The sequence below is a fragment of the Siniperca chuatsi genome, linkage group LG22 (genome assembly GCF_020085105.1).
Source record: "Siniperca chuatsi isolate FFG_IHB_CAS linkage group LG22, ASM2008510v1, whole genome shotgun sequence".
Lineage (NCBI taxonomy): Eukaryota > Metazoa > Chordata > Actinopteri > Centrarchiformes > Sinipercidae > Siniperca > Siniperca chuatsi.
In genome coordinates, this window is record NC_058063.1 from 21528350 (window position 1) to 21543482 (window position 15133).

Consider the following 15133-nt stretch of genomic DNA (forward strand, 5'->3'; position numbering starts at 1 on the left):
AACCTTCTTGGTCCTCTCTCCAGGGCCCATCTTTGTCCAGACCAGTTGCAGGTCCATCTTGTCGCTGTCGTTCCCACTGTCAGTGTGCATTGTGCAGTTGATCACTACAGGAGAGACCTTCACCTTCGACTTTCTGCTTGGGGCTGGTCTCGCGACGCTGTACATCTGGTGACCGAAAGAAAAGTGTGCTGTTTTACCAGGTTTCAGGTACACCTGTCCAGAAGCCTGTTGCTGTGAATTCAAACGATTGTGGAACATGCTGGATGCCTCTTTATGCAGGAGACGTTGCATTGCTGGAGCTCCTCAGTCCTGTGAGTCATGACCTCCTTTCCAACTTTCTTTGCAGCTTTTTCAGCGTTTCATATTTTAGTCTTGAAATGTATTAGTCGCAACTCCAGAAAACGAGTCATTCATTCCCTTGTCTGCTCGTCTGTTTTGCCTGACACATTTCAGATCCAGCCACTCCTGCCCTGCGGTAACCCCTTTCCCGCCCACCTGTTCCCACTTTACCTCATCAGCCCTGTAGAATATGTATCAGCTCATTTCCACTCATTCCCTGCCAGATTGTCTGTGCTTACGCCTCAGCTTTCCACCCTTTTTGGTCTGCCTGCCTGACCCTTGGACTTCTGCCCCTTAGCCTGAACCTTTTTGCGTAAGTTTTGCCTGTTTGTTGTTGTTTTTCAGCTATTTGATAGTGATGGTGAAGCGAGACAGAAAAGGGGGATGACATGCAGCAAAGATCCCCGGCTGGATTCGTACCCAGGCCGCTGCAGTAAGGACTCAGCCTTGATACGTGGTACCAGGTGAGCTACCAGGGCGCCCCGACTTTTGCCTGTTTTTGACCGGACGAGTATTTTGTGTGCGCGCAAAAGACTTCTTTTAGCCACCAAATGTTAATAAATTATGATTTTTCCCCCCCCCCCAAACATTTCTTAATAACATTCATGCGTAATATTTTGTAAACAATTCAAAATTGACCGGAACAAAAACTTGCATTAAAAAAATACTAGAATCTGTGGGAGGAAAAACACGGATCTGCAGATAAACTGCTGAAAAATACTCGCTATGAGATGAAGGTCCAGCGTTCACAAAGTAGAAGTGGACACACGGCACTAAAAAACTGTGCTGCGATGATTTTAAGGTGCCAAGAAGTAATGAAACTCACAGGACATTTAAATGACCATCTGAAGTTTTAATTCCAGGAAGAGAAAACAGTTAAAGTGACAATGGACATGAGTGAATTGATCAGTTTTTAGATGTTATTCTGTGACATTTTATTTCAGACGTGCATGTTTAGCCATTTTTGACTACAAAACTTTACATGGTGATTCATAAATTAAATATAATTTAAATAGTGTTATAATTTGAAATTTCTGTAGTGTTCTGTAGGATCTGTAGTGTTTTTGCAAATTCAGTAGAAAACAAAATACAAAAGGATTAAACACTATGGTCTGCAGAAAATAATGCAGACTTGTTTACAGTATATTCTGCAGATTTATGCTGTATGTTCTGCAGAAACAACACCGACTATGACACGATGATCCATCTATGACGTTCTTTGAGTTTCCAACGTAGAACAGAAATAGAAAAACAAAACACAGTGGAAAATATGTGAAACTGTTTTCACAGACATTCAAAGCTGTGAATTAAGGTTTCGACAGTAAAACAAACACACTTACAAAGCAGCCCACATATTGCACTGGTGGAAGAAGTACTCAGATCCTTTACTGGTAAAGGTAAAAATACTTTGTTGCAAGAAAAATTCCTGAATTTAATACTCAAAAGTACAGAAGTATTATCTGTAGTAAAGTACTCATTATGCAAATCCTTTCAAAGTGTTATATTACTATAAAATATTGTATTTTATTGTTTACACCTGTGTTTTTCCTACTGTGACATGTCAAAATGTTTGTTCAGTGTGCAGTGTTGTCAGCTGGTCTGTAGAGGGAACTCTAGCATCACAATAAACCGTGAAGCGCTTCCACCTTTTTATTTCATTAGTTATGATAATGATTCACAACATAAACAGGATTTAAGAAGTCGTGAATTTATCTGAATAATGACGAAGTCTGGAGCACAAGCAGCTTTTTAATAATCATTTTTAGTCTGATGAAGACATGCTTTATGTCGAAATGTTATGATTTAAAATAGTTTTTCTAAATTTGTCAGTAATAAGTAAAAAGAAAAACATTAATTTGCCTTAATGTAATGAATACACGCCAACTTCATGTCAAAAGCACTACCTAATACTTTACACAATACATTTTTTTTTACAGAAAACTAAACTTAATCAGATGTTTACTTTTCATAAACTGACATATTTGGAAAAAAACTGATTGTCTTTATGTAGAAACAAAAGTGATTTTTGCTAAAAATGAACAAAAAAACCATTTATAATATTAGCACTATAGGCCTGGAATTTAATTTATGGAAAATAACCACAATATAAAACGCAATCACAATAAAAATAGCAATTAGATATTTTCCTAAAATCATTCAGCAATTATGGTGAAGGCTGGAATGATGTTAACCATAAATTTAAAAAAATGTAGACAAAGTACAACTCAAAACGAAAGGCCCTTCTAAATATGAGTCAAACTATTTCCAGAGTAGCAGAGCAGATCACCTGTAACTCAGCTCCTCATTACAATCAGGTCCACAGTTGAAAACTACTTAACTTTTATTGTCGTCTAACTGGATCAATCACTGGGTTTTTAGGAATTAGCCAGTAGTGGGAGCTGATCCTGTGTACATATATCAAAATATAAAAAATAATCTGAAATGGTGCAGTGGTGGAAGAAGTATTCAGATCTTTTACTAAGTAAAAGTAACAATACTACAGTGTAAAAATACTCAATTAGGCCTACAAGTTAAAGTCTGCATTCAAAATCATTATCAAAAGTACAAAAGTATTAGCATCAAAAGTACATAGTATTAGCATCAAAATATACTTAAAGTACCAAAGGTAAAAGTAGAAAATTAGCCTATATATTATATTACTGGATTATAATTAGTGATACATTAATGTTTTCATCACTTTAATGGTGCATCTGGTAAAAGTGGGGCGAATTTTAATTACTTCATATAAATTAATGCTGGGTATCTTAATCTATAATAATTTATTAGTTTGATTATTTATAATTTGAATTATTAATCTAAAAGTTAACTAAAGGTATCAAATAAATATAGTAAAGTAAAAAGTACAATATTTGCCTCCAAAATGTAGTGGAGTAGAAGTATAAAGTACTGTAGCATAAAATGGAAATACTCAAGTAAAGTACAAGTACCTCAAAATTGTACAGTTGCAGTACTTGAGTATAAGTACTTAGTTACATTCCACCACTGAAATGGCACAGGTGATTTAGCTGTTTGGATAGAAATACACGATAGAAATACACGATAGAAATAATATGTAGCATAGTAGCTATAGCATTAGTGACATAGCACTTTTACTACTTACTACTCAGGAGTGACAATTTAGATGAAACAGGATACTTACTTAACTACAACTACTAACTACTTACTACTACTACTACTATCACAATAGTTAAAAGAATTTATTTACTTAAAAAAAATAAGAAACAAATGTAAAAAGTGAGGAAGTAGAGATACAGAGAGAGAGAGACTCTACCTTCCTTCTTCCTGATCTGGCTTGGCGCCAAAAACGCCCTCTCTCTCTCTCTCTCTCTCTCTGATGACGTCGGGACTTCTCGGATTCTGATTGGACGGCTGTGGCTCAGTTTAAATCCCCTCGAGCCGAGCCCCAGGTCTCAACAGCCACAACACCGCGAGGGCGACTGACGGCTCGAGGCAGCTGCTGGAGCTCAGAACACCTGTTGCCACGGAAACAGGACCGGCGGGAAAAATTGCCAATAAAAGAACAGAACAAAGTGAGTTATTACAACCGCCATTTTGACTTTGCTGTCCTGTTAGCCAGTGTGTTGACAGTGATTTTTAATTTTTTTTTTTTTTTAGCCTCACAATGAGTTTATAGTGACCTTATTATATATTTAAATCTTCTGTAATCTTTCCTATGTTATCTTTATAATATAGTATTGTAGTATTCAGATCCTTTACTTGAGTGAAAGTGGCAATACCAGACCAACATACTCCATTACAAGTAAAAGTCCTGCACTGAATATATGACTTACGTACAATTACTATGAGCAAAATGTACTTAAAATATAGTAAGTAGGCCTACTCATATTACTGAGAAATGACCCCTGTGAGTGTTTCACAATAATATATTGTGTATTATTACAGATGCATTCACCTGTAATTAGCATTTTACTTTTGTAGTTGGTTGAGGTGGATCTGATGTTGGGTATTTTAATATATTTTACCTACAAAACATATGATGAACGTATAAAACACGATGCTTCGTGACCATATTTTGTACGTAAAAACGTAGTCTGCAAAGTAACTACTAACTAAAGCTGTCAGATAAATGTAGTGGAGTAAAAAGTACAATGTTTCCATCTGAATTGTAGTGGGGTAAAAGTATAAAGTAGCATAAAATGGACATATTCAAGTACAAATACCTAAAATTTGTGTGTTCAGACTTTTCTTTTATATTTATATTTCTGCCGTATGTTTTGGGTCTGAATAACATTTATTTGTGTTTTTTGGTTTCACTCCATCTAATCGTACTTGTATATTTTATAAGTTATTATATATGTGATTGAACAGCATAAATTCCATTTTAAAATCTGTTCCAGAAAGGGCTAATCTATATTTTTTTTAGACGATGGTTTGTTGTTATCCTGAATTTGAATACTGGTGGCTATGTGTGTGTGTGTGTGTGTGTGAAGCCTCTTCATCCACTGGTGTGCACCCAAATACGCATGCACACAGTTATCTTGTGTCAACAACAAAGGGGGTCACATGTTTTAGTGTGTACACACTGTTCTGTAGTGCTATGTAAAGTTCATACAGACTGATAAAGTTAATCGTTTGTTGGCTGGAGCAACCTGATCTCACAGAAATACATGAAATGACCTCTTAACACCGCATTACGTGGTGGTGGCAAAAAACAACAACTGTGTCTTATTAACTGTGGTTTATTAAAGCATATTTGCTTAGTACCTGTCCTTCAAAATAAAAGCTCTAGAACCCTGATAACTCAAAAAACGCACACAAAAATCGATTTTTTCGTTATTTTAAAAAGGCGTCTCTGTGGAGCAAAACATTTCTTGTCCTACTGGTAATGGATAGGAGACGACACGCTGCTAATACACAGCAGGAGATGGAGGGCTATTTGTGGCGCATACAGAGAAGAGGAGTGGAAGGTGTGATGGGAAGGAAGAGAGAGGGAACGAGGAAGATAATTCTTGTTACTGTCAACCAATTTTAAAGGATTGCATTTCTAAAGGTTGCACAACAGCTGACTCTCCCTTTCCTCTTCCCTGACTCGGTGACTCATCCTCATAACTTTAAAACTGCCCCGGAAAATATTTACAAAATATTTCCTTGACGTTCGTGGCCTTTTTTAATGTGGGTGCAGGGATGGATCTTTTATTTTTCTTTTAATTCCAATGCCATTAATCATTTTGGGTCATTTATTAAGCAAATATGCTAAACCATTAGCTGATTCTAGCGTCTCACGTGTGTGCATTTGCTGCTTTTCTCTGTTTTTAAATTGTTGGTTAGACAAAACAAGCAATTTGAAGTTGTGATTCTGGGAAATTGTGATGGGCATTTTTTTTTTTTCTGTCTGACATTATACTTATATTTCAGAAAACCAGGTGTTTCCTCCACAGCTGTTAAAGACGGTCGGCCATGTTGTCTACAGTGCTGCGTTGCGGTCGCTCCGCCGTCGCCAGACGAACCTCCCTCTCTGCACGCTCCTCACCTGAAACCTCCACAGCTTCCGTCCAGGTGAATCTACAGTATACATGTGTTGTTTTTTGTTACTGATTCAAACCACACAATTCAGTTTTTTGCAGATTATAATGTAATTTAAGTCTTTGCTTACTAACCTGGCTGACTAAATTAAACATGTTAACAAACCTACATCCTGTAGATTTTAGTGATACAGAATAATCTGATTCTAGGTAACGATTTTGAATTTTATAGATATATATAGCAATTTCAGAAACAGACTTTATCAAACTGTAGGAGTAGGTGATATGGATGAAATCCTCTTTCACAGTATATGTAACCTTTTTATATTGCAATACTGAGATATATATATTAGTGATAAATTGTTTTGGAAAATCATTGAGGAACTGTTGAGTGATAAAATAACCTGAGAGGAATGTTTTTGGCTAATCTAGCAAATTAAATACCTGACAAATCAAGGTGCAAATATCACTATTGCCATAAATCAGTCCTCCTCATTGATCTGCAACGCAGCCCATGCTGGCTTTATATACCTGGATTTATCAGCCGGATACATTTACTCAAGTGCTCTACTTAGGTACAAATTTGAGGTACTTGTACTTTACTTCAGTACTTCCATTGTATGCAACTTTATACTTCTACTCCACTGCAGCTCAGAGGCAAATATTGCGTTTTACTGCACAGGGACGACTTTTACCGTCATACTTGTTAAAGAAAAACTTGTACTGAACAGATGGTCCTCAAGTGAATAAAACTCGATGAGCCCCGAGTTGTCGTTACAGGAATATATGGATTTATTACAAACGGATCTGTCGACAGAGAAGCATTGAGGCAGCATGAACACATGGGCACAGCCGAAATACGTTCAGCTCTTTATAGTGGGAAAAAGAGGGAGGAACGTACATATATCATAAATCAGGAGACAACTGTGAAACAGAGACTGATTCAGCGTCTAACTATCAGAACAGGAGGGAGTCTTCTTCAAGGCCCATCTAATCTACGACCTCAGACCGCCGGCTCCTGTTGACCCAAAATAACAAACACACAGCCGTAATGTCTCCTTTTGTAAAAAAAAACACATTTTTCAGACCCAAGTACCATAAACTCTGTTGCACCCATACCCCAAAGTACATTTTGCATAAGTACATAATACTTATCTACTTCTGCTTAAGTAAGGCTGTGAATGCGTGACTTTTACTTGTAATGGAGTATTTCCACGGTGTAGTATTGCTACTTTTACATAAGTAAAGGATCTGAATACTTCCTAAGTAGGAATTTTTACGCCTAATTTGCTAATTGTCCCACAATTTTATATTCAGAAAAGGCTCCACGTGTCGCCATTTGTCCGATCGACTCCTATCCGTAATATCTCGTAGGCCACTGAGCGGATTTTCACAAACCAGCAGGAAAACATCGGCCTAACCTTGTTAACTGTCTGACTGATCGCCCTGCAGGTGGGCGGGGCGTTGTCCGGGGCAACGGGCGCGCGGCGGGCCAGTGGGTCGGCCCGCTTCGACAGCGACGGCAGCGGCCAGCTGGTCACCTGGGACTCATTCGGCATCTGGGACAACAGGATAGAAGAACCGATACTGCTGCCCTCCAGTATCAGATATGGAAAACCCATTCCACAGGTAACTGGATGGATGGATGGATCAGTGCATGAAAGGGTGAGTAAGGATGGATTAAAGGGTGAATAGATGAGTAGACGGATAAAAGAGTAGATACATGGATGTATTAAAAGATGGATGAATGGATAAATATTTGGCGACATGGTTGGATAAATGAATGGATGAATGATAGATAGATAGATGGATGCATGAGTAGGCGGAGGAATGGGTGATTTAATGGATAGATGAATGTATGGAGGGATGAACAGATACCGCAGATGAATGAATTAATGAATAAACATGGATGGAAGGATGAATTAGATGGATAAATGGATGAGTAGTTGGATACATGACTTAATAAATAGTTGCCGAATGAGTGGATGAATGGATGAGTAGTTGGCTACATGATAAATTAATCGATAAATGGAAATGAATTAATGAATAAACATGGATGGAAGGATGAATTAGATGGATCGATGGATGAATGGATGGATACCTAGCTGGGGACATTGTCAGATAAATGAAGGATGGATGAATGGATGAGTAGTTGGCATGATAAATTAATCGATAAATGGAGATGAATGAATGGATGAATGATAAATAGATGGATGAGTAGCTGGATGGATAAATATTTGGCGACATGGTTGGATAAATGAATGGATGCATGAGTAGGCGGAGGAATGGGTGATTTAATGGATAGATGAATGTATGGAGGGATGAACAGATATCATAGATGAATGAATTAATGAATGAACATGGATTAAAGGATGAATTAGATGGATACCTAGGTGGGGACATTGTCAGATAAATGAAGGATGAATGAATGGATGAATGACGCGTGGATAAAAGGATTAATCAGACGGATGAATGGATGAATGATGGATGACGTGATGACTCGACTCCTCTCTCAGGTCAGTCTGTCCCGGGTTGGCAGTGCGTCTCTTCTGGGTCTCAGGAAGCAGAACGAGGACCGCCTCCGCGTCGCCCGTATCCATGACAACCTGCTGTACTTCGCCGTGTTCGACGGCCACGGCGGCCCGCACGCCGCCGACTACTGCTACACCTTTATGGAGAAGTTTATCAGGTTGAAACCCCAAAATATTACAGTATTTTGTTATTTTATATTCGCATATAAATGTAACTGTAACTGTTTATTGAATGTTTTTGTACAGAGATGCTTTGGAGGAGGAGGAGGACCTGGAGAAAGTTTTAAAGAAAGCCTTTTTAGATGCTGACAAGGCTCTACACACACATCTCAGCTACTTCAACAACGGTGAGACGCACACTGAAGTACAGAGGTAGTGTACTTAGCTAGACGGTACATTTTACGAGTACAACTACTTAAAACAGTAGACGGGGCAGGAGGTTTTGAGTATGTAACTAAATAAAGGTACTAAATACTACATATTAATCAAGTACTCATCCCTCTCTTCCTGCCCAGCCTCCTTCCTGACAGCCGGCACCACGGCGACGGTTGCTATGCTACGTGACGGTGTGGAGCTGGTGGTCGGCAGCGTCGGCGACAGCCGGGCGATGCTGTGCAGGAAAGGACGAGCCAACAAGCTCACCAGAGATCACACACCTGACTGCAAGGACGAGAGACACAGGTGTGACTATTTCCTGCTGCTGTTAATACTGTGACTACTGTTACCTGTTATGATTAATATTACTTTTATTGCCGCTACTACTGCAGTGGTTTATATACAGTTACCTATGGTGACTCAATATTAAATAGACATTATTAAATGAATAATCATATTAATAAATACAAACAAAATATATCATAACCACGAAATTGTTAAAAGACAAAGACTTCATGATGAAAAGTGGAATTATTAAATAAAACATTTGAAAACTGTGGAACTGAAATACAAATTAACCTGCAATAAACTCTTTTATTGTGAAAAGAAGCAGGATGAAATAACATTTCATTATATTAGGCTGAGTTTTAAAGATTTAGTGGATTTTTTTTCCCCCACAATTTCCTGGTTATATATATATATATATATATATATATATATATATATATATTTGTCTGTCTTTATTCATATAATTATTTCATAACGTCTTATTTATTTATTGTAATATTTAACACTCAGAAGAGTTGGTTTGAACGAGGAGTCAAAGAAGCCATTTTTGTGAAAAAAGAAAACCCCTCTTTGAACAGAAATGGTGGTCTGAGATTCAACCTGCCCAAAGTCTACCACAGTGTATTAGCACCTTGGTCACGCCAATCGTATGCTAATCAGGTTCTTAACAGTGATGAGGGAGGTGCAGCCAGAAAACAATAGGCCTGATTACTGATTACTGGGCCATCATGGAAACAATTAGGTCAGTTTCAGGTGAAACTAGGCAGGGTAAACAGCAGATACTCAGGTAGACTCCTTCCTGAGGGCGGGGCTTAAGTAACACAGAGTAGCTTAAATTTCTGAGTTCTCAGACCATTTTCACAATTGAGAATGACTTCCGGATGGGAGCCGAAACGTCTTGATTCTGAAAACAGTGTCCAGATGACTACGACTGAAACCTTTTCTACAATGTATTGTTACTTTTACAGTTACTCCCAACACCATTATTATCACTACTACACATACTAATTTTATAACGACTACTTTACTGTTACTGCAGTTTCAAAAGCTCATATTAGTACTGTTACTGTTACTGTTATTACTATGTGTACTACAACACTTACTAGTACTTTTATGACACTTGTTACTTCTACTGTTATGTGTACTAGGCCTTTTACTAGTATCACTACTGTCACTTCTTTCTAACTTGTATTACAGTTACTATTGTTCTTGTCACTACTGCGGTACTATTACCATTACTTTTACCACTTGAGTTAATACTTGCCATAGTACAATTACTTCAAAACTTGTAGTTAAACGTTTACAGTTGCTGCCACTAATACAACTATTAGTAGCTGCTAAAGGGGAATAAAACATTCTGTAAACAGGTTACAAGCTGATGGGGGAAACAAATGTGCAAATGTTTTGCTTTATATTCCACTTGTTGTAAAAGAAGAATAAGATTTCAAAAGACTTACGTCGGCAGGTAAAGAGTGGTGCATTCATATGACGTTGCAACAAGGAAGACGGCTGATAAAAGGGAAGACAGTTGGAGCATTGTTCTTTTGTTTAAGAAACCAGAAGTTGTAATATTATTTCTGAGCTTTTTGTTCTTCCTCTTCTGAGTAGAGAATTACTGGAGGCAGCAGTGTGGAAATCATTAATGGGAAGTTTGGAAGGCGTCTCAGGCGTAGAGACCCATTATATTTCACTTGTAAACAGAGAAAAATTCTTGGGATTTGGTCAAAAATCACACAAGGTCCAAAGGTTGTCCAGAGTGAAACGTGCAGAAGAGAGACATCGGAGCAACAGGGTTCAGGTTTCCCAGCAGCTGATCGGGTTGTTGTGTATAAATAGACTGAATAGTATGTTGGGCTGTGGCTGTCAGCCAAACAGCCTGCAGCTGCCAGCGAGTCGCTGCCTTGCTCAAGAGTCTGGTTCCTCCGGTCCATGAAACGAGGGTTGACAGGTTTTGGTTTCCCTTCAGCTCAAAGCAGCAGAGCGAGGCTATGTTTAACTCTGGAGATCTCCCAAACATGTTAACACTTCAGTGTTGAGTTTCTGAGTCTTTGACCTACAAACACATAAAGTCAAAGTAACTTAACTGTCACTGATTTGTCTTAAAGGTACAATCATCTAACTGTAATAACAATGAGCGCCCCACTGCCAGAATTTAAATACAGGGGGCCGAACACATCACATCACTCCGAAACTGAAGGACGGGTCTTTAATTGTGTAACTGTGCTTCAGTAAAAGCACACTGAAAATACTCAACTACAAGTAAAAGTCCTGCATTCAAAACTTTACTTAAGTTAAAGTATTATTAGTATTAAATATACTAAAAGTCGTCCCTGTGCAGTAAAACGCTTCCTGTCAGTGTTTATTATATCTGATGTTTCTGCATTAATGTGTGTTGCATTTTACTGCTGCAGATGTTTAAGGTTGAGCTCATTTTAACTGCTTTATATACTGTTGGGTAGTTTAACCTGCAGCAATGCATCATGGTCTATAAGATCATCACGTGTCTGTAGCGTCGCCGTCCTGTGAGAACCACGTATCTCTAAAAAGTCGACGTTTCGTGAGAGAAACAGCCTGTTTTCAGCTCTGTGACGATGCGTTTCCCAGCTGATCCGAGGGGGGGTTAAAGAGTTTATTCAGCTTCAGGAGGAGGAGAGTTTTCTCAGAAATATTCAAAATCACTAAATTTGGAGATACGTGTTTTTCAGTGGACAGGAAGTGTATGAAAATCTGAAAAGTAACTAAAGCTGTCAGACAAAAGTAGTGAAGTAAAAAGTATATTTGCCTCTGAGATGTAGTAGAAGGTTACATAAAATGGAAATACTCATGTAAAGTACAAGTACCTCGACTTCGTACAGTACCTGAGTAAATGTACTCAGTTACTTTCCACTGACTGCGTGTGTTTGTGTTCAGGATCCAGAGGTTCGGCGGCTTCGTGACGTGGAACAGCGTAGGACAGGCTAACGTTAACGGGCGGCTCGCCATGACGCGCAGCATCGGAGACTTCCACCTAAAACCCAGCGGCGTCATCGCTGAGCCGGATACACGGCGACTCACTGTGAGTCCCAGCTTCCTGTGACCTTTGACCTTTTTTAGTCAGTCAGGGAGAGGTGATTTGCCGTTTGTTAGATTAATGAAGTTAATTGTTTTTGGACACATTTTGCATTAACGGATAAGGAGAGATGTTTGCAGCCCCGTGAGGCTTTAATGTTCATTACACACCAGAAAACAGAATTGTTCTGTCATGGTTGTTACATATGCAGATTTTGTCTGGAGTCTTGCACGTTATCGTTAAATAAAAAGGGGCTTTCGCCTGTACGGTGGCCATTTTAGGACATTTTAGGACTCAGCTGTGTTTTGAGCCAAGTGCAGGGTAGCAGCGTAATACTTCCTGTAGTCTTTACGCATCAAAAGGTGTTGTTGGTCGTCTGCTCGGCCGCAGTGATCTTGCTCTTGGCGACATGAAATTCACATTGTCGCCATATTGGAGGAGTGACCACAAAAATAAAGGAAAGCTAGCATTTTTTATATTTTCTGAACTTACGGGTCCCTCTTCTTAAAGACAATGTATCTCAAGAGACTTCAGGGTCAAAAGAAGGTTAAATTACGTCTGTGTGACACGCCTGGGCATCGGTTGGTGTGACGCTACGTGACACGCTTGGTGTGCGTTTTACTTAACGCGTTGATGCTAAGGAAATTAGCGTGTTAGCACGCCATGTTGGTGGCGCTAGAGAACGATTTCTTATCTTTATTATCTGTCTCATCCTCTTAATGAGGTTGAGACGATACACGATCTTTCCCCATGGGTTAAGATGAAAGATTATATTTGATAAAGAATATGCTGAAAAAGATGAATTTAAAATTATATGTTCTGTATTTATGGTCGTTTATATTTCTCTTAAAATGTTTGTTTCAACATTGTAGAGATTTTGTGAATAATTTTTCAGACGGTGATGTTCTTAATGTTCCCTGCTGACTTCTTCTCCGTCTGTCCCTGCAGGTCCAGCACGCCAACGACACCTTCCTGGCTCTGACCACCGACGGCATCAACTTCCTGCTGAGTGACCAGGAAATCTGTGATGTCATCAACCAGTGCCAAGACCCCACGGAGGCTGCTGATGTCATCGCTCAACAGGTACTCCCTCGCCGTCGCCCTCTCTGTATCTGCCAAGTTGAAGCTGAGGGCAAGTTAACGACAAATAATTTGTGTTTAAGGCGTTGCAGTACGGCTCGGAGGACAACGCCACCATCATCGTCGTCCCTTTCGGAGCCTGGGGGAAACATCAGAGCTCCGTCGCCGCCTACAGCATGAGCAGAAACTTCGCTTCGAGCGGGAGATGGGCGTAGACGACACGCACACACGCACACACACAAACATCAGAGCTCTATAGCGGTCAACAAAATGAGTCGAACATGACTTTAACGTGAAGGAAACAAACTTTTTCCAACTCAAAACGATCTGTAAACCGCCCTGAATTCATCTGACGCCGCCCGCCGACCCTCAGGTCGTGACCCACAGCAGTGCTGGCTTTAGCATTAACGTCCCCGTGTTAGCTCCCAGCTGACCAGTCAACAGTGTATATAGAGTGTATATTAATATATTGTACATACAGAGAGATTTGCAGCAGTGTTTGTATGTCGAGTTTGGACAAAAACATTTCCTCCTGTGTTTGTCTCACGTTGACGGCGGACGTTGACGGTTCGCTGCTAAAGTTTAACCTCAAACTTCCAAAGTGTCGACTTGTCGGGAAGTAAGAAAAACAGTTTTTCCAGAGGGATTTTAAAAAAAGTTTATTTAAAACACACCTTTTTGTTACTTACAGTGTTACTTTTGTACCTGCCGGGTTCGCTAAATCATGTTAAAATAACAAAGACGACATTTTCCTCTGGTATCAACTCTTTGAGTGCAACTTGCTGCTGGTTAAAAAAAAAAGAAAATTGCCAATTTAACGTTGACGAGGAATGGCTGAAGTAACCGAGGGAAACAGCAGAGATGACAAATACTACATAAAGAAATAAAAGCCAAAGTAAAACCTGCCTATAGCTGCACCTTGTTTACTGTCTGTTATTCTGTTCTGCAATGATTCTGGTATTTTATTTCTTAGTGTAGCTGTTAATTACATGTATGCTCAGCCAAACTACCCTGTATACACGTAAGTAAGACAATATAAACAAAAAAAATACTTCTGTTACACAAAAATACTATTTAATAATATAATTAATATAATATTATATTTCTTCTCTAATTTTTGCGTGTTTTTTTGTAGTTAAAATCTGTAAATGTTGACCTCCTCAGGCCTCTAAAAGTCTCTAAAAGTGAAACATCTGAGCAGGAAGAATCGCCTTTTAGTTGGACGGATCGTATCGCACGTCCACGTGAATAAACCGCGTGATGGGGAGCTAAAAGTAGTTACTGCTTCACAACAGCTCCGTTTCTATTAAAAGATTCAGGTTTGACTGTTTTTACTCTGTTTTTGTTTCTTTCATTACATTAATTACTGGCTAAAAGAATTCAGTTAACCCCAAATGTGGCTCTTGGTGACATGAAAGTGCGTTTTCAAAACAAGGGACAAGCCGCCATATTGGAGGAGCGTCAACAAAAATAAGTGTATTTATTTTATTTACGGTAAAACCGTTGTATCTAAAACTCTGTAATTGGACCGTCCTGTGTGTCAGTTTCCACCGAAGTGTTTTTAAAACGAGATACTGAATCCTCTACCAGCCTCCGGACTTCTGACCTTTGAGCTCTGACCTTTGACCCCTGACCTCCCTGTGGAGACAGACCATCCATGAGAGGATCTGTGTACGGGGATGAATAAAGTTTGACTTGTTAAACTGAAACTTTACTTCGTTTCTCTGTTTTCTGCAGACGCTCACATGCAGACCTGTGTCAACTTTCTGCAGAGTTTGTGTATTTGTCACAAATATATATATATATATATAAAAATAAAAAAAAAAAAATATATATATATTTTTTTTTTTATTTATTTTTTTTATATATATATATATATATATATATATATATATATATATATATATATATATATATAAAATATATATATATATATATAAAATTATATATATATTTTAAAGCAATAG

General features: G+C 38.7%; 3 protein-coding genes across 6 annotated transcripts in view; 2 read left to right on the forward strand and 1 right to left on the reverse strand.

The window, feature by feature from the left end:
• LOC122870099 (toll-like receptor 13) overlaps positions 1-11378 on the reverse strand; it is a 30027-nt gene extending 18649 nt beyond the window's left edge. For 2 of the 3 annotated variants that reach the window (XM_044183872.1, XM_044183867.1), the window contains exon 1: positions 10495-11378. Coding sequence is in view for 1 of the 3 variants with exons in the window: in XM_044183873.1 (XP_044039808.1) it covers positions 4-291 (288 nt within the window). In the remaining 2 variants the exon portion in view is untranslated. Of the gene's footprint in view, positions 1-3; positions 312-10494 lie in introns of those variants that run through there. The other variant, XM_044183873.1, reaches the window with a different exon arrangement.
• The window catches only part of LOC122870258 (low affinity immunoglobulin gamma Fc region receptor III-like), a 1099642-nt gene that overhangs the window by 889366 nt on the left and 195143 nt on the right, over positions 1-15133 (forward strand). The window lies entirely within an intron of this gene.
• On the forward strand, positions 3741-14875 carry LOC122870186 (protein phosphatase 1K, mitochondrial-like). 2 transcript variants are annotated; one of them, XM_044184143.1, is made up of 9 exons: positions 3741-3890; positions 5737-5877; positions 7296-7508; positions 8360-8532; positions 8621-8721; positions 8890-9055; positions 11948-12092; positions 13035-13169; positions 13250-14875. In XM_044184143.1, the coding sequence occupies exons 2-9, from the start codon at positions 5779-5781 to the stop codon at positions 13379-13381; spliced, it is 1164 nt and encodes a 387-aa protein (XP_044040078.1). In that variant the 5' UTR covers positions 3741-3890; positions 5737-5778; the 3' UTR covers positions 13382-14875. The 2 variants fall into 2 exon arrangements, with proteins under 2 accessions (XP_044040078.1, XP_044040079.1); XM_044184144.1 differs by having other exon boundaries at positions 7296-7472.